Raw genomic sequence first — 21,328 nt, forward strand, 5'->3', positions numbered from 1 at the left:
ATTTCATGAATGGTAAAATGCTAAAACTCAAGTGTCTAACTGCCAAAATACAGCCTTACTGGAATGAGTACAATTTACAAATACAATAATTACATTTTAAAACCATTAACAAGGTTACATCTAGAAGTAAATACTGTAGGACTGGTCAAGACGGTGTTTTCCAAGGGAAAAAAAATGCTGAAAGTTGTCGACACTTCCAGCAGAAATGTCCCGAGTGCAGGATTTAGTTCATTTTCCTTAAACTGTAATTAAAACCCGTTCCACGCACAGCAGTCCTTGGGTATTTTCCATATTATTTTCCATAGACTTGCATAAGCTTCCATCAGTTATCAGCCAAGTATTTACCTAGAAATGGGATCAGAAATCAGCTGCGGGGAGGGAGCAGCCCCGATTCCCAATAAAAACACAAATACTTGTATTTTTATACAGCAGTGGGTCAAAAGGAAAAATACTTGTCTTAGTAGCAGTGGGAAAAAAGCTCTTCCTGGAGATGCCCAGACCTTGCCTTTCCCGCAGGACCCACGCACAGAAAAGAGCCCGTGAAATTCAAGGCTCTCGTTAGCAGCAGGAGGATTTATTTCACACAAGGGAGCTTTGCCCCTCTGCCACTGGCCAGCCCCCTCACGCTGTGCTGCGACGGGACCTCTGGGCTCAAACAGCCAACAAATAGAGAGCGAGGGCAGTGCCAGGCGTGCCAGTGCAGCCAGAGGGGACCGTTGGGGCCACTGCCACCCCGAGAGGAGCCGCCGGCAAGGCACCTACCTGCCGCAAACCTCTTCTTGATGAGGGAGAAGCGGTACCCGGCGCCCACGAGCTCGATGTCGCAGCTGGACAGCGTGCTCCCCTCGCTGGTGAACTGCACGGCCAGGGGGGCCGGGGTGCTCGGCCCCTCCGAGAGCTGGAACCGGGCCAGGAGAGACCCCACACCTGCAATTTAAAAGCCCCGCACGAGACCCTTACAAGCCTGAAGAGGCACGTCGTGCGTCCCAGGGCCAGGTTTGCCAGCAAAGGCAAGGAAATGCCCAAAGCGCTGCAAGCGAAGCCTGCTCCCACCGTTGCCCCCGAGCCAGCAGCACCCCTTGGGTGAGACCAGAGGCAAACCCCCTCATCCTCCCAGCAGATTTTCACATTTCAGACACCCCAGCGATACGAAGCAGCTGAGCTTGCACGTGGAGAAGCGACCCACGGGAGGCTGTGCTCCCCGCGACGGGGATCCAGCGTAAGCCCTCAGCCTTCAAACGCAGCGCGGGTCAGCGAAGCAAAGGACTTGACGAACAACCGCATCCGAACCCGGGGTGATAATACCCCTCCTCCGTGACGGCACAGCGATTGGCAAAGCGGTATCAGTGGCACAGATCCCCGCTTTTCAAAGCTCTTCACCCCTAGCTTTAAATAACATCCTCCCCCAGCAAGTGCCAGCAGGAGTCTGTGTGTCTGGACTTGTGTGCCGGCATGATAAACGGGTCAGCGTCTGATTTAAGTATTCAGAGTTAATAACATGCACGTTTGCAGGATTACCTCCGTTTTCTGACTTCTGAGAGATATCAGGGATCTTCCACAATATCCTTTGCTGTTCGGCATTCCTAAAAACACATGAAGAAGAGCATTTCTATAGGAAACGAGAAATTACGAAGGAGTCATTTGAATTTTGCTAAAGGCTCTGTGGGCTGAGGGGGAAGCTCCGGTGCTGCTCTCCAGAGCTGCAATTCTGGGAGCTCAGCCCTAGATAAAAGTAGTCAAAACATGAAATAAGGGTTGTTATTCTACTGCCTTCATGCATGGGTTCAGCTCTGACCACTTGCTTGTGGGAATGGCAAGAAAAAAAAAAAAAAAAGATCAGAGTGGGCTTGCGCATTTTCTCCTGCAAGAGGAGGACAGATTTGGGCTCCCAGCTCCTGCCCGCAGACACCTCCCAGGGTGATCCCCTCCTGCAGCCAGCAGGCAGGATGCCTCTTTTAGGCAGGGACATGGCAGAGGCAGCACTCAAGCTCTTTGTCAGGTGAGCAGTTCCTACCAGACAGCGGGAGGAAGCACAGCTTGAAGTTTGGTTACTCCTCCGTCGACAGGGACGAGGAACTGGACGTTGTTTAGAGCTACCGGTGTGGTCATTGCCTCTGTATTGTATTTGTAGTCAATGCGGAGGTCAGTGCTTGCAGGGTCACACCGCCAGCTCACTGCAAGGTTTAATGGAGTAGACTGAATACCCTGGGCAGATACCTTCCAAAATGACAGAAAAAACATTTAGTTTCCATAGGGGTGAAGGGAGAAATCCCATTTTACAGACGCAGTCATTGCATTTGGTTTCAGAGGAGACAATACCTTGAATTCTCATAGAAAGTTTGTACTGGGCTCAAAATCAGGCAATTTAGTGACATACAGAAGGGACTAGCAGGATAGCATGCCCTCATCTCACGTTATCTCCACTCTGCTCTCGGGAAATACCATCTTTTACATCTATAAGTTAAGCACAGATTTACAGCACAGTTTTATCTTACAAAAAAACTCCCTACCTGGTATTTGAGCATATCCACATTGTAATAGGTGGCTTGTGGTTTCTGTTCCGATACCTTCTTTAGGTGAGTCATCAGATTTGGCATGTTGACCCAGAACTCCTTCGTGCTGGCGTCACTCTGTGTGTTGTCACTGCACAGAGGGAGAATTAACCCTTCACGTAAGCCGCCTCGGGGGAACAAAGCTTTTTGACAATGCACGCAGGGCAGCAGCGCCGGCTGCCAGCCGGGATCACATTTAATCCCACATTTAGAGAAATATTGCCTCCCTCTCGCACATCTCTGCCTCGTCCTCAGATATCTCCGGGGAGGCACGGCAGATACAACCTGTAGGTCATCTCAGTTTGCAAAAAGGAGGTCTAATGAGCAGAGCGAGGCACAAAAACCAAGCAAACCCCATCAGAGCAATCGCACCTCTCTCCTGATGCTCTTCCGCCTGGCAAAGGGGCTGCTCTCAGAGGGAGTACTCCAGCAAATATTTAAGGTGTTGAGAGTTTCCTTCCCCAAATCAGGGCATACTTTGGGCCATGTGCTTTTGCAAAGCACCCCATTTTTCTGAAAAAAAAAAAATCCCCTTCCTTTGGGATACTGGTGAGGCAGGGGCTTACCAGCAGAGGAGCTGGGGGTTTGGCAGGACGTGCTCCAGCCTGTTGTAGTTCAGCACGCGGAAGGTGAGCACTGCCGGAGCGGGGTTGTTGGCAAAGTGTCGGGTGATGCCCGCTGGAAACGACAGCACCATCTCCCCCGTGATCTTCACGATACACCTGCAGCGCCAGACACAGAGACCAAGGGGATGGGGGGAGGAATGGGGGCCTCAAAATGCAGCAGGAGAGAAGGGTTTGCCCCCCAATTCCCACCCGCAGCACTGGGGGATTAAGCTTCTTGTGATCCTAAACCAGAGCGAGCTGAGATACCAGCAAAGGCTGGCAGCCTGCTGGGGATGGGGACCGATGCTCGTGGGGACACCCCAGGAGCATCCTGACCCTGTACCCCGCTGGGTGCAGCGCACCGGCACCCCAGCACACGGAGCCCAGAGCCCCTCCTTTCCTCCCTCCCCATCCACCCAGATGCTCACCAAAGCCTCCACAGCACCCCAAGCCTGTCCTGCCCCCAGGACCGCCCATATTGACACCCAGACCCCGTCGGTCAGCACCTACTTGTTCGGGTCAGCCCCTTTGAAGTACGCGTTGACGGTTTCCGTGAAGGCGGCGGCGACGGGCAGGGTGTCCTGTGCCCCCATGGTGAGGGGGCTGGGTCCCCGTGAGGAGCCTGCAACAGAGCAAAAACCTCCATTTCTTACGTGCAGAGCGAAACGGCACCGCTCCCCCCCTGGGTTGCGGCAAGGGAGTGCTCACCAAGAACCCCAGCCTAGCTTTAGGGGCAAATATTAAGTTCCCCAGGCTTTGGATGAGGCTTTAAAAACATTTTAAAATTATTTTTTCCCTCCACTGCAAAAGCAAGCAAAGAAAATAATGGAGGAGCCCCGGCCACGAGCAGCATGCGGGGCAGCAGTACCCCCCCGGCACGGCTCCGGAGGGGCTGCACACGGCAGGCTTTGCATGACAGTTTTTACAGTAGGTTTTTGGGCCCTGGCAAGAAGGGCTGGGGAGGTTTGTTGTCCCTTGGCCAGATAGCTGAGGCTGCCTGAGGGAAAGCTGATGCTGCCTCAATTCCTGCCTGTGGGAACCCCAATCTGGGGGGGTCCCCGTGATCCTGACACGCTCCCCTCTCCTGCCCAGTGTGCCTGGCAAACCCACCCCCCGCCAGCTGCTCACCCCACAAAACCTGTGGTATGCTACGGCAAATCTGCAAATCGTCAGAAATCTGGAACTGTGGAGAACGCGGGACTCTGGCTGCAAATCTAGAATGCTCAATCCACGGGTTATTTAGGTGATTTAAGGAAAAAAAAAAAAAAAAAAGGTAATTTTGTTTCGGTCCACGGACGCTAGCCAGGCTCTAAAATAATTCAGCCCTGCATGATCACACGCAGGTTTCCTTGGCTGGCCAGGAAAGCCTGTGTTCCAAAACCATTTGAGGATGAAAGCATCACCGCAAACGTACAGCAGAAGCCCCGGGCGTGCTGGAAACCCTGCGTGGTGGACAATGGCCCGCTCCTCGCGCCTGCCGCCAAGAGGAGAGCGAGCAGCGGCTGTTGACACGGCAAAGCTCTTGCCTTTTTCCCCGGGGAATGTGCTGAAAAATCAGCCCGGGGTTAGTGGTTGCTTGCCCGCTGAATCCTCAGGCACCCAAAAAAGTCCTTGAGAGGTCACCACCCCTGCCCTGGCACTACAAGTTCAGCTTTATCTATTTCTCTGCAACGCACCGTTTTGGAACCTTTTTTTATAGCATAGTTTGTACATCAGGTTAAGCACAAGGATAATTTTGCCCCAAACCAGCTAAAAAGCCACGGCAAAGGTCTGCGGAGGGGCAGCTTACCCGGGGACTCCCTTACTCTGTTACCTTCATCTACAAGTCTCGAATCAGGCAGGTGAAACGGGCTGTTAATTGAGCCCAGGGTTTTGTTTGGGCCACGCATGTGCCAACTTCAGCCTAAGCTGCTAAAAGATTAAACACTGGCCTGGGGAAGGGCAACACCTCCGCAGGCAGTGGGGCAAGGGGAAAAGCAAAGCAACCGAGAGAAACGCAGCGTCTTTCTGGTGAGCTCCTGCTTTTCTGCTCAAACTGTCTTCAGAAATAATCCCCTCCTTTCTTTACCGCCTGTTTCCCACCGCTGCCCCGTTGCCTGTTGCTTTTTGCCTCACATCTAAGCAACCTGCCCCGGGTTTTGTGTGAGGTACTAAAAGGTCCTGGCTGGCTGCTGCAAATTTTGTGTGAGTAAATAATAGGGTTTGGGTGTAGGAAATCAGGATTCGTAGCGTCTCCTGGGGAAAGCACTTCTGTCACTTAAATTACACTTTGAGTTTTGATATATTGATGGTGAAAAAAACCGTGTTATTCGCAGACAAGGATTCCTCACGCCTTACAAATGCATCCATGCAGGCAGTGCGTTAATGTATAAAAGCAAAGTTGCTCTCTCCTAAAGGCACAGATGAGCCTCTCCGGTGCGGGGATTTTCCCTTCAAACGTCTAATGTAGCATGAAAAGGTGTAAAATATTCATGTAGCCACGTGTTCCCTCTTGGTCATATGTCTTAAGAGACTCAGGGGAATGAGTGACTTCAGCCACAGCCTGGAATAACGATGCTCGGTAAGTGCAGCACGTCCCAGCACACAGGACGGGCAGACCCAGCATCTCACGACAGACCCATCACCACGCACACACACATTAATTATCCTAATGACCCCAGGGAGGCAGCGTGTGGCTCCCCAAGCCTTCCGCTTCTGAGGGTACAGCCCCGAGCTACCCATCAGGGACTCTGAAAACGACCCGTTAAAGAGCAGGCGCTTCACAGCACCCACCCAACACGCAGATTATTGCAGCCCCGCTGCAATCCCTGGCCATGGGGCAGCACCACGGACTGGGAGCGTAACATATTTTTAATAAATTCTTTCCGTAGCCACCACTGCTGGGTTATCAGAGAGCGTGTCCTTGCTCCGCACACCCAGAGCAACGGCCCCCTGAAGCACATCGAATCCAGCTGCACGTGGTGGGATATCCTCATCGCATCCACCCAGAAATACAGATGGGATCCAAAAACGTCAATGCAGACTGGCTCTAGTAGGGTGAGAACTGGAGGTATCACCCAGCAGAGGAACATCAGGTTTATCTCGGCAGGGAAGGTGAGAGGAAGGTCTTTAGCCATCTAGTAGCAGGAAAGCCCCGCACAAACCCACCCTCCCCGGCTCTGGACCATTCACACTGCCACAAGAAAGGATAAGAATTCAGATAGATCATCCATCAAGATTAATATGCAAAACCACAAGAAAACCCCCAAACGCTCAAGGTGCTCGCAGTGCTGGTGCTAGGCTGAGCGAGGGGGGTGAAGGACACGCAGAGCAGGGGGGTCAGTGGGGATGCGCAGGGTGCACGGATTGAGGGATAACGGCTCGGAGCCAGCGATCACCCGGCACAGCCCTCGCCAGGCCCTGCCCCGCCGAGCTCAGCTCTTCCCAAAGGACCATTTCAAAGACAAGGAGAGGAAGAAGAAACCAACCCCCTCTGGTCACCACCACCTTTGGCTGCTGCTATGGCATCAGGCTCGCCAAGGCGGGGTTTGCTCCCCAGACACGAGTGGCCCGTGCTTGGCGGCCGGGCAGCGCGATCCCGGGGTGCTCAGCTCTTTGCTGGAGGGGACACGGGTCACACCCTTCACAGAGAGCGAGACCCACGGGACCCGCGCTCCAGCATCCCCCAGCCCCGCTCTGCCCGCAAGCACCACAGCATCAAAGCGCTTCCTTTGGGTTTTAAAGCACCTACTTCTGCTGGTACCAAACCTCCCCGCTTTTTTTCTTTTTTTTAAGAAAAATATAGTCACAGTGTCTGTGAGATGAGGCTTCTTCCAAAGCCTTGGGGCTCTCCAGGCACCCGTGCCTCTGCCCTCTCCAAGATGTGATGCTGCTCCCCAAAACAAGCTCTCCTCCCCCTGCATCCTCCCCTCCGCGTCTTCTCACCAACGAGGGACCCCAAAACCTGCAACACAAAACCAGCCACCCCGGCAGCACAACCTGGTGGTGTTTTGGCTGTGCTTTGCTGGCGCTGCTGGCACGCTCCTGACCCCTCACCATGGAAAAATCTGGGAGATGGGGAGGGGATCCCAGCTTGGCAGAGAAACCGTCACCCTTTGGGTTTTAATTAACCGCACTGTGCCACAGCCCGCTCAGGGTATCGAGCAGCTTGCGAGGGGAAGTAGAAGCCCTGGTTGACAGAGTCAAGTTCCTCGGCAGTGCAAGTGGTTTCGCTCTCTGGTTTTCACCGCAGTCTCGGTACAGAATAATCTTTTGGGTTTTGGTTTTGTTTGCGTTTTTTTTTTTTTTAAATAATAAACAGGGAAACAGATCATTGGGATAAATGGCACAAATCAAATCAAAATTATTCTGGTTGAACTTGCGATGTCATCTAAGTAGCCATAGCATTTCGCACGGAAAGCCGGACTGGAGCCTTTGAAGGAAACCCCGGGAGTCAGAGAGCAAGAGCAAGGGGAGCAAGTCGTTACCGGGTATGCTATGCACTACTTACCTTCGAAAGTCAAATAAAACTTTCCTCTGTCAAACCAAACGAGGGAAGGCTGTTCATTCTCTGTATGGCCAGGAGTTGAAGCGGGATGGGAAAGGTTAAGGAGAGGGAGAGAGAAGGACACAGTGTGAGTCACAGAGCAGGTCATTTATCTCGCTACGGGGAGGGGACAAGGCGCTGCAAGCCGTTCACGTGCAAGGAAAGGGGGTTTAAACGCTGATTTTGGCTTAGGAAACAGAAAGCAGAAAGCAAAGCTATGGAAGCCCAGATGGAAGAGTATTTTTGCCTGCTTGGTAAGGGTTTTGGAGGGGTTTTCTCTTTTTCTCGGACTAGAGTAGAAGAGGCTTCTCGGCTCATGCGCTCCGTTAGCACATTCTAACTGTGCTGATTTTGGCCCACGTGCCTTATCCTCTTCACCTCCGGTGACGTCTCTGCCGTGCTACAACCGCGGCAGCGAGCGTTCCCTGCCGGGATCCTGCAACCACGTGCCACGCCGGTGTGCAGAACGAGCGACAGTGAAACGTAGGTGTTTTCTGTTGCATTTCAGGACATAAAACTTGCAGAGAAACAGACACAGGCACACAGAGCAGAAGATGCCTAGCTGGAATCTTTCCTGTTACAACCACCAGCTCCCTGCGCTCACACTGCCTCAAAAGCCACGTTAGACACCAGGTACTGTTGAAATAACTGGAGGTAGGGGGGGAAAAAATGGCTTTTTGAGCTGTTAAATTAACCCTTCTGAATCCAAGAGGTGACAGCCTTTCACCTCGCGGTCCTTTTTCACTGAGAAACTGTCATGCAAGGTGCTGCGAGCGGCGGGTGCGGGGCTCAGGCACTCGGGGTGCCCGCAGCCCCCCGCTCCCGAGGCAGCCGTGGCGAAAGCGCCCTGCTCGTACAGTACCTGCGGGCGTTTCACAGTGCCTTTCGAACGCGGGCAGTTTGTCACTAAAAGCATCATCTTCTGATAACATAAGCAGAAGAAACGCAAAGGAAAGGGGAAAGAAAAAAAAAAAAAAAGAATGAAAAAAACCGAATCCCAAATGAAATCAAGCAGCGCACGAAAAAGACGGAGAAGGCTTTTAACGAGAAAAATAACGGAAGGGGCACTGACACAGAAATAACAGCTTCTTTCTTTGCAATAAATTATTCAGACTGCACATGCAACCACAACAAATGCAAACCTGAACAGCACGGAGGACAAATAATAAACGAAATAACTCTTCCACATGCTCTCAGACAAAACTCCATCGGACTTTGCCACAGGAAACCAGAGCTGGAGAGTGTGGTGGAACCAGACCCGGCGGCAACCCGAGGGCTGTGGGCAGCCCCCGCCAAGTCGGGGTGTCCCAGCCCCGTGCCAGTCCCAGGGGACCCCCCCACCCCTGCGGTCCCCAACCCGCTGCTGTGCCCACGCAGCCCTGCTCCCGGCCCCTCCTCTGCCCTGCACCCCTTTCGCCTTATCTTTGGGGCTCACCCTCGCCCCAGCCGCCTCAGGGGGGATGAGGGGGAGATGTTTGGGCTTTCCCAGAGCGGCTCCCAAACCCCCTTTGCCCCTGCCTGCCCCCCATCCATGTTTTCCCAAGCCAAATCCTGGCAATGCAGCATCTGTTTGCACGGAACTGAAAGTGCAAAACCCGCAATCTGGGGGTGCTCCTGGATGCCCCGTTTGCTGTCCCCCTGTGACCCAAGAGCCCTGATTTTGGTTCTTTTTCAAGAAAAAACCCCATGGAGGGGGTGGGAGCCACTGGGGCCAATGAACACAGCTTCTTGCTCCTCCCCGCAGCCACGCTGGGCTCAGGGCGGGTAGCTCATTAAAAACATCAAGCAGCAATTTTTGTTCACAGAAATATATGAGTTAGGGAAAATAAAAAACCCTAAAATTTAAACCAAGAGCCTAAGGGACCCATCACCTGCTCAGCCTGCAGGGCCCGCACACAGCCCCCATTTCAGAGCCACTTCTCTCAGCCTCCTGAAAGCCCCATGACCGTCCCTGTCCTCAGCCTGGCTGCTCCCCTCCACCAAATTCGTGGTTACCACTGTGGCCCCAGGCACCCCACGGCCACCAGCCCAGGCCACCGCCAGCCCCACCGCTGAAGCTGAGGGACAGCGGGCACAGACAGGACCGACAGCCGACACACCGGGGACACTCGGGGCTGGCTGAGCCCTTGCTTGAGGTACGTTGTTGGTTGTTTTTTTTTCCAGCAGCATGCTGTGACGGTGACCAACAGCCGGCGAACAGGTACAAGCATCTACGACACCTCGAGAGCGAAGCAAACAACAGGATGGAGACGCAGGTCGGAGACTCCAGCAAACCTACGGGGGAGGGCTCGGGCGGGCACACGCGGCCACTGGCACTACGGGGATGGCATCTGCCACACGGCTCGGGCCACCCCATCGTCTTCCAGTATCAAAGATGGGAAACGCTGCAGCCAGGACTGCGGCTGAGCGCACACAAACACCAACCAGGGTTGGATTTTTTGAAGGGTTGGGGGTTCGGGCCTCTCCGCAGAGCCCATCTGCCAGCCTACGCCAGCGACGGCCTGCAGAGCCCCTTCCCCGCCGCGCAAACCCGGCGCGCTCAGCGCAAAAAACACGGAAAGGAAAGAAAAAAAGGAGGAAGGTGTTCTTGGTAGAAGATGGAGCTGCGGGAAGCAAGGGGTGGTAGGGCTGGCAGCAGGGTGGGATGGCAGGAATAGGAGAGGAGGAGGAGGGAAGCGCTGGCAGCCGGGATGGAGGGGACGGAGGAGGGAGGCACGGGGGGACCCAGCGCGTGGAGCCTGGGAGCTGCCAGCCAGACTTTATTTGAATTTCTTGTCTCAGGCCCTGGGGGGCACCTGGGGGGTTTAGCAACACCCATGTTTTTCAGGACATTCCTCCAAAAGAAAACTGCAAGCTCTCTGTTCTGGTCTAGGAAGTGTCAAACTAACGGTTTGGAAGAGCCTTTTCCAAGACCCTGTTTCCCGTTACCACTTTAAGGGGAAGCACAAATTTAAGACATTCAAAGAGATTTAATATTAGTTGTCTCCTGGATCCCAAGGTCTGGCTTCCAGCCCCCCTCCTCTCCAGGTACAAGCATCTCCCCCCCCCCCCCAAAAAAAAAAAGCTTATTTTGACCAAATTTACAGACCATAAGCACATTTTATATTACATTCCACATAGTGATAACCCCTAACTTCACCAAACATTCATTTTTTCACAACATTTGGAGCTGCGACAAAGACAGCTTCCCTAGCAGCATCACGTTCACGATCCATCATACCCCCCTCAAATCCCTTTTTGCATTTAAAAACCTGATGAAAATTAATGAATGTGAACCCAGAGAACAATCTAGTAAATGAAAAAGTTTCAGGAATCATTTAAGAGCTAAGAAAGGTGAAAGAACAGCAGTGCTGTATGCGTTTACCGACGGTGGGAGTGGTGGCTGCACTCAGGGAATTGGTGGAAGATATGGAAGAAGTACTTTCAGCACGGGCTAAAGGTGCTATCGGAGGAGGGCTGGATGAGTGAATAGGAGGGCTAAAAGGCCTGGACTGTAGAAAAACATAAAATAACAAAAGGTTAAAGAAAATACACACAGCGACATCTGCATCAAACAGAAGCTTTTGCCTGAAGCTGTAACTCTCTGTACCCCAGGTCCAGAGGCAGCCTCGCCGTGTTAACCCAAAACTAAACAACTTTAGGTTTTTTAGCATCAATAGCATTTTAGTCTGGACCTAGAAAAATGGCAGACGATTCCCACCATCTTCTGGGTCTGGGTGTTTGAAGTCCCCATCCGCACTGAGGACGGGAGCTCCAGGGGCCACGGGATGGATTTAACGCACTCGGCGTCGGGAAGGGAGCGGTGCCGGTGCCCACCACGTGCCAGCTCGCCGGGGAGCAGCGAGGAGATCCTTCGGGGATAATTTTATACCCATAAGATTGATCCAAAAATTCTCTACACTTACCTGAAGCTTCCTGGGGTGGCGGGGCAGGACCCGGAGGCCCAGGGCACGGTACAGTGGTGAGGAACCCCCCCAAAGCTTGCCAGATGCCCAGACCCACACTGCCTCACCAGGGTGGGCGGGCACGGACCCTTTTCACACCCATTTTCTGCCTTTACCATAACCACGACCCACCGCTCGCCCACGTTGGCCTCGCCGGGCCGCGGCGGCAGGCAGAGGAGGTGTTCACAGGCCGTTTTTCCACACATAATTTATCTCGACAAACAAATTTTATACAACTCCAACCAGCACCCGCTAGTTACTTGCCCTGAATCTCTTGCTCCGCTCCGTTAATCCACCTCAACGAGCTGCAAACACAGACCCACCGCCCCCCACCGGTGCACGCACTCCCCCGTGCACCCCACGCTCCCACTCGTGAACGTACCACGTCGGCGACGGCGGGTTTGCCGGGGGGCAGCTTGGGCCGGGAGGGGGGCCGGGGTGGCGGCGGCGGGGGTGTGCCGCAGGCGGCCAGCGGCGTGCCAGGGCGAGCCGGCGACGAGGAACCTGCAACAAAATGGGACCTGTGAGCCCATCGCAGGCTGGGCCCCATGGCTACCCACCCCAGACCCACGTGCCCACCCGTGCCCCGTCTGGAAGCAAAGGTTTCTTGACTGGGAGCCAGCACGGGTGCCCACACACGCCCTGCGCAAGCCCCCCTTGACCATTGCTCTGCACCAGCAGTTTTGCAGGGGAGAAAAAGATTTTGGGGCTCCCTCAGCCGGGAGCGCTGCATAATATTGTTATTGGAGGAGTCTTACGGCTTTCTTCAGACGTGGGCAGGAGAAAAATGATGCTTAACCCCTGCAGCAGGTGATGCCACAGCTCCCAGCGAGGGGGGTTGGCCCCTCACCACAGGAACGAAGGGTCCTGGCAAGAGGGGCAAAGCTTTGGCTGAGTGAAGAAGAGGAAGGGTGGAGGAGTAAGATTATCAGATTCGCTGGGAGCATAATGTGTTTCTCAGCCTTCCAGAAAAGTTTCGGAGAAGAAAAGGGTGCTGCTGTCGGGGTTCACGTGGTTCCCAGCGGCTGCTGCCTTGCTGCGAAGGGCGACTTTTTGCAATCAAACAGAAATTTTAACAGATGTTTAAGAGGATAACCAGCAAGCTGTTTGGCTCCATGTACAGAAATTCCTTCTGGGATAAGTTCAGCAATAACTGGTGCTGTGCAGAGCGGTCGGAGACTGCACTAAGACAAGAGGGGCAGCAGGAGCGTGGGGGGACGCAGACCCCCTTTTGCAGGATGGCTGAGCTGGCGTTTGCTGCCAGCCTCCGTGGAGCACGGCAGCAACCCTACAATCTGCAGAGCCGCATGTTTTCCTCAGACTGACAATAAAATCATGTCTTCAGCTTTATTTTTTCTGCTTACAGGAGAGTCGGTTTACTAAGTTTTTTGAGTGATGGCTCAGACTAAGGAAATCTCAAAGCCAGATCTATAGAGATAAGAGTGAGCGGTAAACAACAGAAGGCTAAGACCTAAAGAGAGTAAATCCTGGCCATTTATTCACATAACTCCAAAATTGAAGGCATTTTTATTTAGAAGCTTAATTTGGGAACCAAAGCTTGAATTTTTCCTTCCTTACCCCAATAAAAGCCTGACAAAATAAGAATCATCCAGGGAAACTAACCTAGCAGGACTGAAAGTGTGTCACAAGACGGAGACCTCAAGGGTGCATTTAGTCCGAGCTCAGGAGTGGCCACCAGCTAGCTGAAGCCCTGCCAGACATCAGCTCTCATCCACAGAGGTTTATTCTTCAAGTATTTAAGGTCTCTGGGAGACTGACATACCTCTAGACATTTTCTACAAGAAACTGTGGCAGCATGTTGTAAACCAGCGCGAAATCAGAAGCCTGTTGGGATGCTGGTCCCCAGCCCTGCCCGGGCTCCCGGGGCATGCGAGGGCAGGAGGGTGTCCTGGGCTGGCTCTGCTCCACGGATCCAAAAGCTGGGCAGTGCTGGGGATAGATGCAGCAACGGAGGCCTTGGAAAGGTGGAGAGGGCCGAATCCTCCCCCTGCACCCAGACCAGCTGGTGCAGGATGCAGCTTTCTGAAGATCTGTACAGTTTTTCTGTGCGTATTTCAACACTCTGCATTTTTTGCAGCTCGCTGTCCCGGGTAAGGCTGAGGTGTCAGCAGGCTGCAAAGCATGCCAAACCGAGACAGCAGAAAATTTCTGGGGAAGAGACATGGATCTTCCCAAAGTGCTGCCTCGCTGAGTGGGGATTCCCCATCCATCCCCACGGACGGAGCGACCTGCACGTCCCCATCCTGCAGCTCTCTGCTGGCACGAGGCAGCTGCTCAGCTGGCATCGGGGTGGAGAACGATGCTGGAAGAAACATGCTGCTTCCTGCTGTGAAATCCCAGCTCCGACCAGTGCCACCAGCAGCCGGAGGCTGCCAGCCCCATGTGGATCCCCCCCAACGCCCCCCAGCCACCTCACCAAGCCAGCACAGAAAAGCCACCACCACGGAAGCAAAGCCACACTCACAGCAACAGCCACGCTCGGGGGGACACCCCCAGCAGCCCCCCCAGACTGGGTGGCACAGCTCTTAAACTCCCAGGAGGCTGGGGACAAGGGGTACAGGGCTGGGGGTGTGCACACCCAACGTTCCCCCACCATCGCCCACCCCTGCCTGCATGGGCAGAGGTGCCTGCAGGGCTCTGTGGGATTAATTCTCTCAAAAATAATCCCTGGTGGCTGCAGGACGGCAGCCGGTGGGGAAGGGATTTGCACATCATGGTGCACGGGCACAGTAAGCGCCCTGGGGTCAGCCTCTAACATAACACGATCACATTGCACCTTTGCAAGCTCGTTTGCCCTAACGGGCACACAGACATTTATAATTAAGCAGGTGAAGTCAGGCAGCCAGACACACCAATCTGGTTCTGCCCTTGAGAGAAGTTCACCCTGGAAGATGTTTCTCAAGCCCCACACTCACACAGCTGAGACAGACCAAGTGCCCTTCAGCTGCTCAGAGTTATTTGTTCTCAGCAGCCCTAGGGTGACTTTTTGCAGCGATCTGTCTGTCTGCAACAGATTTAAAGCCCCCTGGTGCTGAGGCTCGCTCAGATTATTTGCCTGAGACGTTTCCACCTATATTCAGCAACGGCAATCCTGTGCCAAGTTTTGCATCGAGGGGTTACACGCGTAGCAGATGTGGGAAGGGCAGCTCGCGGGAGCTTTGGGGAGAGGGTGTCAGACCCATCCAACTGTCAGACACGCAGCAAAAAGTGGGGAGGGGAGAGGACACAGGAGGCTGAGGGCAGACGCTGGACATGGAAGCACGAGACGGCCGGGTGGGAAGGCGGGCGCCGGGCACAGGCACAACCAGGCGGGAGGGGACGGTGGATGCGGTCACGGCCACACCGAAGCACACCCAACGCCGCGGGACGTACCGCTGGTGCTTCCCGTGCCGCTGCTGGCGCCCGGTCCGGGTGAGGAGACCACCGTCCGGTACGTGGGCGGCGGAGGGGGAGGCGGGGTCGCTCTCTGTCCCGACCCAAAATCTTTGGGAGAGGCGACCGGCTCCAAGTTATCATCCTTAAGGTGGGGCTGCTCAGAAACCTTCTTGGGAACCTCTTCCAGGTGGAGCGGCGAGGGGAGCGGGCGGGAGGGCTCGGCTGCTGGAGCGTCGGCCAGGCCGCCCGCTGCCGCTGGCGGGGACCCCGCTTTTTCCCGGGGCGTCAACTCCGGAGTCGCGTTTTCCGGGGACTGATCAGAAAAATTGACCCACTTGTCTTCTGCGTTAACAGCAGCAGACTTGGGGGATAGCACGGGGCCAAAAATGCTGTCCAAGTCATTGATGGATGGAAGTTTGTCACTTTTGAGCTCTGCTGCTGTCTGGTCCCCTCCTGTGGTCAAAGCAGTTTATTTTACACTTAGCAATAACCGAGAGAAAGCCGCAGTCACACTATTCTCTACGTCAGCTACTTGCTAGAGGAGATGCTTTAAAAGCACGTTTTTCTTATAAGCTGCTGGAGAATATAATTCATGTGCCAGAAAGTTTCTACGTCACGTTCATTACAGAATGAACCACAGGGACGGAAGGACAGGCAGGGCCCGAGAGCGCGCATGCACCGGGAGCCGAGCCCGCCTCCTCCGCCACCTCACACTCCACGGTCCCACACCCTCCCAAAATTTACAGCTGGAGCTCAGCCTTTGGTACGTATCGTCTAAATAACGTCGCTGCGTCACTGTCATCACTCTGAATTATCAGTTCTTAAACTTACACGCTCAGCTGCACGCTCCACTATATATATTTATAAACACATAGATATAAATATATCTATTTAAACATGCTGGCTTGACACTCTCGAGAAGGGGTGCTGGGCATGCAGCAGAGGGAAGCAGACAGGGTGTATGTATTTCAGATGCAAGCAGCAGCAGATAAGGGTATTTTAGGGCTCTGCTCACTCACTGAGCTACCACACAACACTCATATCTGACTTCACAACCGACACAGAGACGGGATTCATCAGCAAAGCGTTACACATCCAGAAGAGGGAGATCCTCTCGCCTTCCTTCCGTGCCCTGTTTTCTTGCATTTCTCTTCCCCGAGGGCTGGAGCCTGGGGAGGAGGCAGCTCTGGTGCCAGGAAAGCTGCCCAGTGCCTCCTTTGGCACAGACTGAGCAGAGGGATGGGGTGAGGACCAGGGCAGCAGCACCGCGGTAGCACGGGAGCCTGTGGCCCGTTATGGCCACGTGCATCCGGCTAAAACTAACGTGTCCTCTGGGCTCCTCACGTCAGCATCCCGCCCCTGATCCTGCGTCTGGGGGAGCCATCTGTTCTATGTTTAGGGGATAAAATATAGTTTTGCTAAAACGGGAAAAAAATAGACCTCTGCCGCTCGCTTTTTGTTTAATTGATGCACAGGCTGAAGCGTGCAGCAAGGCAGCAAATAAACCATCACACGTGGCTGGGCGTCGCGTTCGCTCATGTTGATGGATCTACATATGTGGGTGGACGCTCAGCCCGTCTGGCTGCTTGGGTGAATAGAAAAAAAAAAAATTTAAAAAAATCAAGATATGTGAGCGTGAATGAAATATCGATGGATAGAGCAGGGGATTTCTTCACGGCGATGGTAACAACACCCCGAGGTGCTCTGCGTGTGTCTGTGCCCATACAGTGCCCTACCCAAAGGCCAGGGGCTGCCCTTCCTGCCTCAAAACCCGCACCCCCAGCAGACAGCAACATGAATTATACGCTTATAAGCACTTTATGTCCTCTAGCTGCTCTCAGCAACGTCTCTCAATCCCTTCCTTCAGGTCGTCCTCTATTCCAGTTACCATTTCATTCTCTCCCCCCTGTCCCTCTCCATCCCCGTGCTGTGGGACCAGGGGGGGCTTTTCCCACCTTCCCTGCCAGCAGTAGGAATCTGGGAGGGCAGGAGCAGCTCCCCTGCTGCGTTCCCTGTTATTTCATAAGCACACCCTGTGCAGCGCTGCTCCGGGTGGCAACAGCGCTCCATTTATTCCCAATTCTGAGCAGGACTTGGAGGCTAATGTCGCATTTCTTTTCTAGAAGTGACCCACCCCAAAGGCGGCGGGAGGAGAGAGCATGAATTTCACCAGGGCAACGCTGGCTCGGGACTCAAAGGCCTCTCCGCATCGCTTCTAGAGCATCGCTCCGACTTCAGCATCCGCTGAAGCGCCGCAGATGCAAAGGGAAGAGGATGCACGAGGGCCAAAGCTGTGTCCAAAATACAACCACTGGGACCCGACCCCCCGCCAGGCTCCACACCAGGCTACTGGGGCTGGGCAACGGCACACGTGGGGAGCACGGCGCTGAGCTTTTACCTATTCCCACCGTCAGAGGGGAGCCGGTGCGCGGCGGCGTGGCCGGGATGTTTTTCGGTGGGAGCGGCGGAGGCGCTGCAAAACAGAGCAGAGAGGGGGGAAAAAAATTTAGCTGTGGTGTGTTAGGAAACAGGCGAGTTCTGCTGGGAAAGGGGGGGCCGGCAGCGCTGCTGAGGTGCAGCAGCACCAGCCCTGGGACGATTGCTGGTGAGCAGGAGCATCACGGAATTCCTGGGTGGAAGGGACCTCAAGGATCATCTGGATCAACCTTTGGCAAAAGCAGAGACTAGACGAGATGGCTCAGCACCCTGACCAGCTGAAGCTTAAAACGTCTGATGTTGGGACATCCACAACTTCTCTGGGGAGATTATTCCAATATCTGGTTGTTCCCTTTGCGAAAAATTCTCCTCGGTGTATCACTGAGCAGCAAGCAATCGCTGGTGACCTTTTTTGTTAGGTTTTAGGGTTTTGTGGCTTTTTTTGTTTTCTGTTTTTAAATCTTAGCTTGTACTCAATGTTTTAAAAACCTGAATTACCATTTTAATTAAAACCTGTAGCCTCTGAGGCACATATCTGCCTCCACATTTCTCATGTGGCCATGCCGCACGGATCCGGGATGCACGTACAGAGGAGGAACACCGTGGCTAATTAACCCAGCTTTACAGGGGCATTTTTGCAAAGCAGATGTAAATAACTTCCGAATCGAACAGAGAAGCAGCTTGGGAGGCACCGTGGCTGCTCTGGAAGCAGCTCAACATCATTAAGCAACCATTTCAAATCAGGAGTGTTGCAAGATCATGATGTGGCCAGAAGTTGCCTTGACCTCGGCACATCGACACGGGCCAGCCAGCAGCACCAGGGCTGGGGGTGGGTTTGGTGTGAGATTGGTTGTGTTAAGGGCTAGCAAGGGGGAAAAAGGGCAGGGGAACAAGGAAAGGGTGACACGGCAGCTGGGGAGGAGGAGAAGCTGCAGTTCCCCCGGCCGGGGAGGATGCGCACCGTCTCTCCCACCCTGGGTACCACCACCCTGTCCCAAACCCCTGACATTCCTCCACCCTGGTGCTCTGCAGGCAAGCCAGGGAAGAAAAACCCTCTGAGGACTCTGGATGAGGAAAAGTAAAAGATTTGGTTTCTCTCTATATTAATTTATTTTCTGTTGACAACCTGCACAGTCACTTACTTCCAGTTGGAAAAGGTCTCGGTAGCTTTGGGGACTCTACGCTTGTGTTGACAGGCTGGACCGAACCCCATATCTCAGGCTGATCCAGAGCAGCTGAAAAAAAAAATAATCAAAAATAAATAAATACACATGCAAAGGCAATGAAAAACCTCCTATCCTTTTTACAAATAGCAAAACGCACAGATGAGATGTGTTCATCTGAGGTTTATAAAAAGAGGAAACTAAATAGTGACAGAAACCTCTCGTTAATTAAAGGGTTTTTCCGTAATGTTAGATAATTACAAGCTTGCCTGGTTTTTAAAACAGGACTTGCAATTAGTTTGACACTCATGCCGTTTGACAAACAAAACAATGCCATTTATGTATTTGGAGGCTTATTCCATTAAGTGAAACGGTGCATTAATTGCAAAAATCATCCGGAATTTTAGGATATGCAGAAAAAAAAGGTATTAAAATGAAAAGATCCAATAATATTCACAGAGGTTGTAGGGAGAAAACCCCTCTTCTGTATCATTTAAAATTTTTGCACTTTTTTGGGGGGCTATGTGTAGAGAACTGCAGGCAGTTGTAGTTTTGATGAAAAGAATTAACCAGAGTCATTAATTACAAGGCATAACTAGGCTACAAGTGGCAGCGGCCATTTCGCGGTAGCCGAGTGGAGCCGGGAGGAGGAGACCTCTCCGGGAACAAACTGCTCCAGCACTGAATGGGGTTTTTCTTTGGGGAGAACAAGCCTTGCAAGAGCGCTGTGCTTCGAGAAAGCTGTTTAAAAAAATAATAAAAAGACTTGGGGGGGGCAGCAAAGCTTCCTTATACTCCTGTCCAGGGGAATGCTGTTTCTGGGGAAAAAAATGACATTATTGGTATGACATCCCCACAGGCCCAAGGAGATGTAAAGCATTGCCAGACAGCTCTGGTCATATCTTCCTGCAATTAAATTAGTGTGATGCTGAAATGCTGCCACGACGTCGGAAGCTAACGACGTTGGAAGCTAACGACCACCGCTGCTGAACACGCACCGCTTCGAGGGACAGCAGCGGAGGGCTTTTGTTTGAAAGTCACTATTTTTAATAATCGTTAGCTGTTCTCTTTCAGGATCTGTCCCAAGACCACATAATTATCTAATTGACTTAAACACTTGCTCTCTTTCTGTGTAATTCATATAAACCCCATCCTTGTGCTGCCCGTAACCAGCCACCCGCCCTTCGCCGCCTGCTTTAATTTTATTTATTTCCCCTCTGTTAAGAGGGGGGCTGGATTGCCAGGGCTACCCTTCTTGCTGGCAGGGCTGGGTGCCGTGAGCCATCCCCGGGGCACGGCCAGGGCTCGCTGCCAGGAGATGCCACCTGTGTCCCCCAACCCACCGTCCAGCTTCTGCTCCTCAAACGCCGACTCCAGCGGGGGCCCGAAGAGCGGGGCCAGCGCGGCGGGGTCCTCCCCGGCTTTCTTGCTGTGGGATGAAACAAGCCCAGAGGAGTCAAATACATATTTGGGGGGGTGTGTATGTTCTAAATTAACATGCACCTGGCAAAACACAGGGGTTTGGGCAGAGAAAAAGGAGAGCGGTAGCATGATGGTGCAAACCCAGCAGTGCCCAAGCAGCTGCTGAGGCACCAGGGATTGCTTTAGGATTAGTCAGAGTTATTCCAGACTGCATAGAAAAAGGCGGGGGGGGGGGGGGGAAAACTCAAGGGTCTGACCACACTTGAGTCCAACACACCTTGAGTAAAACCCTGCAGCTGCACAGGGCATGCTGCTGGTGAGATTTGGCCTCACTCCGTAGCAACTAGTCTGAGTGCTTTCCTAAATCAACACACACCCACAGCACACGCTTGCCAGCTCTCCCCATCGATCAGGCTTGAGGAGACTTCCAGCAGAGGATGTCACAGAGTCCCAGAACCATCTCGGTTGGAAAAGCCCCTGAAGCTCCTCCAGCCCAACCACAAACCTCCCCCTGACCGTTCCCAACTCCCCCAGATCCCTCAGCGCTGGCTCAGCCCGACTCTTCAACCCCTCCAGGGATCCCGGGGACTCCCCCCTGCCCTGGGCAGCCCATTCCAACGCCCAACAGCCCCTTCTGCACAGAAATCCTTCCTCAGAGCCAGCCTGACCCTGCCCTGGGCAGCTTGAGGCCATTCCCTCGGGGCCTGGCGCTGGGGCCTTGGCTCCAGAGACTCATCCCCCCTCTCTGCCCCCTCCTGGCAGGGAGTTGCAGAGGGCCAGGAGGTCTCCCCTCAGCCTCCTCTGCTCCAGACTGAACCCCCCCAGTTCCTGCTGCTCCTGTGGGAGAGCACGGATGGATGCTGTGCATCTGAATCCAGGGGTACCAACCACCATCGGCACCTCAATTCAGCACGGTTTTGTTGGGCTGTGCTCAGGGGGATCCACTGATGCTGCCTGGGCACCTCCCCTTGTTTCTCATTTCCTCACACATCATCTGAGCAAAACACCCCTGGACCCAAAGCTCCCCGGGCCTCCCGCGTCCTGCGGCACGCAGCATTTCCTCAGCTTCTTTCAACACCAAACACAAATGTTCAGCTGTCTCCTGGGCCTAAAAAGTTATAAAAGGGATGTTTCTGCAGCGGTGTCTTTGATGAGCCAAATGAGGGCAGCTCAGCTAGGTGATGGGTTGGCAATATTCAAACAGCAGTAAATACCCAGGGAATTCGCTGCGTTATTCTGGGTTTGACCCATCCAGGTATACATGGGAAAGGATCGAAATCTGGAG

General features: G+C 53.5%; 1 protein-coding gene across 1 annotated transcript in view; it reads right to left on the reverse strand.

Moving 5' to 3' along the window:
- Positions 1-272: 272 nt before the first annotated feature.
- The window catches only part of SGIP1 (SH3GL interacting endocytic adaptor 1), a 50,299-nt gene continuing 29,243 nt past the window's right edge, over positions 273-21,328 (reverse strand). The window contains exons 12-25 of the mRNA XM_074906018.1: positions 19,965-20,050; positions 18,601-18,693; positions 17,421-17,495; positions 15,020-15,475; positions 12,009-12,130; positions 11,047-11,173; positions 7,647-7,706; positions 3,668-3,779; positions 3,119-3,274; positions 2,511-2,643; positions 2,015-2,217; positions 1,519-1,583; positions 763-927; positions 273-345 (exon numbers count right to left, since the gene is read on the reverse strand). Coding sequence (XP_074762119.1) covers positions 323-345; positions 763-927; positions 1,519-1,583; positions 2,015-2,217; positions 2,511-2,643; positions 3,119-3,274; positions 3,668-3,779; positions 7,647-7,706; positions 11,047-11,173; positions 12,009-12,130; positions 15,020-15,475; positions 17,421-17,495; positions 18,601-18,693; positions 19,965-20,050 — 1,876 coding nt within the window. The 3' untranslated portion in view covers positions 273-322. The remainder of the gene's footprint in view (positions 346-762; positions 928-1,518; positions 1,584-2,014; positions 2,218-2,510; positions 2,644-3,118; positions 3,275-3,667; positions 3,780-7,646; positions 7,707-11,046; positions 11,174-12,008; positions 12,131-15,019; positions 15,476-17,420; positions 17,496-18,600; positions 18,694-19,964; positions 20,051-21,328) is intronic.

The sequence above is a fragment of the Athene noctua genome, chromosome 5 (genome assembly GCF_965140245.1).
Source record: "Athene noctua chromosome 5, bAthNoc1.hap1.1, whole genome shotgun sequence".
Taxonomy (NCBI): domain Eukaryota; kingdom Metazoa; phylum Chordata; class Aves; order Strigiformes; family Strigidae; genus Athene; species Athene noctua.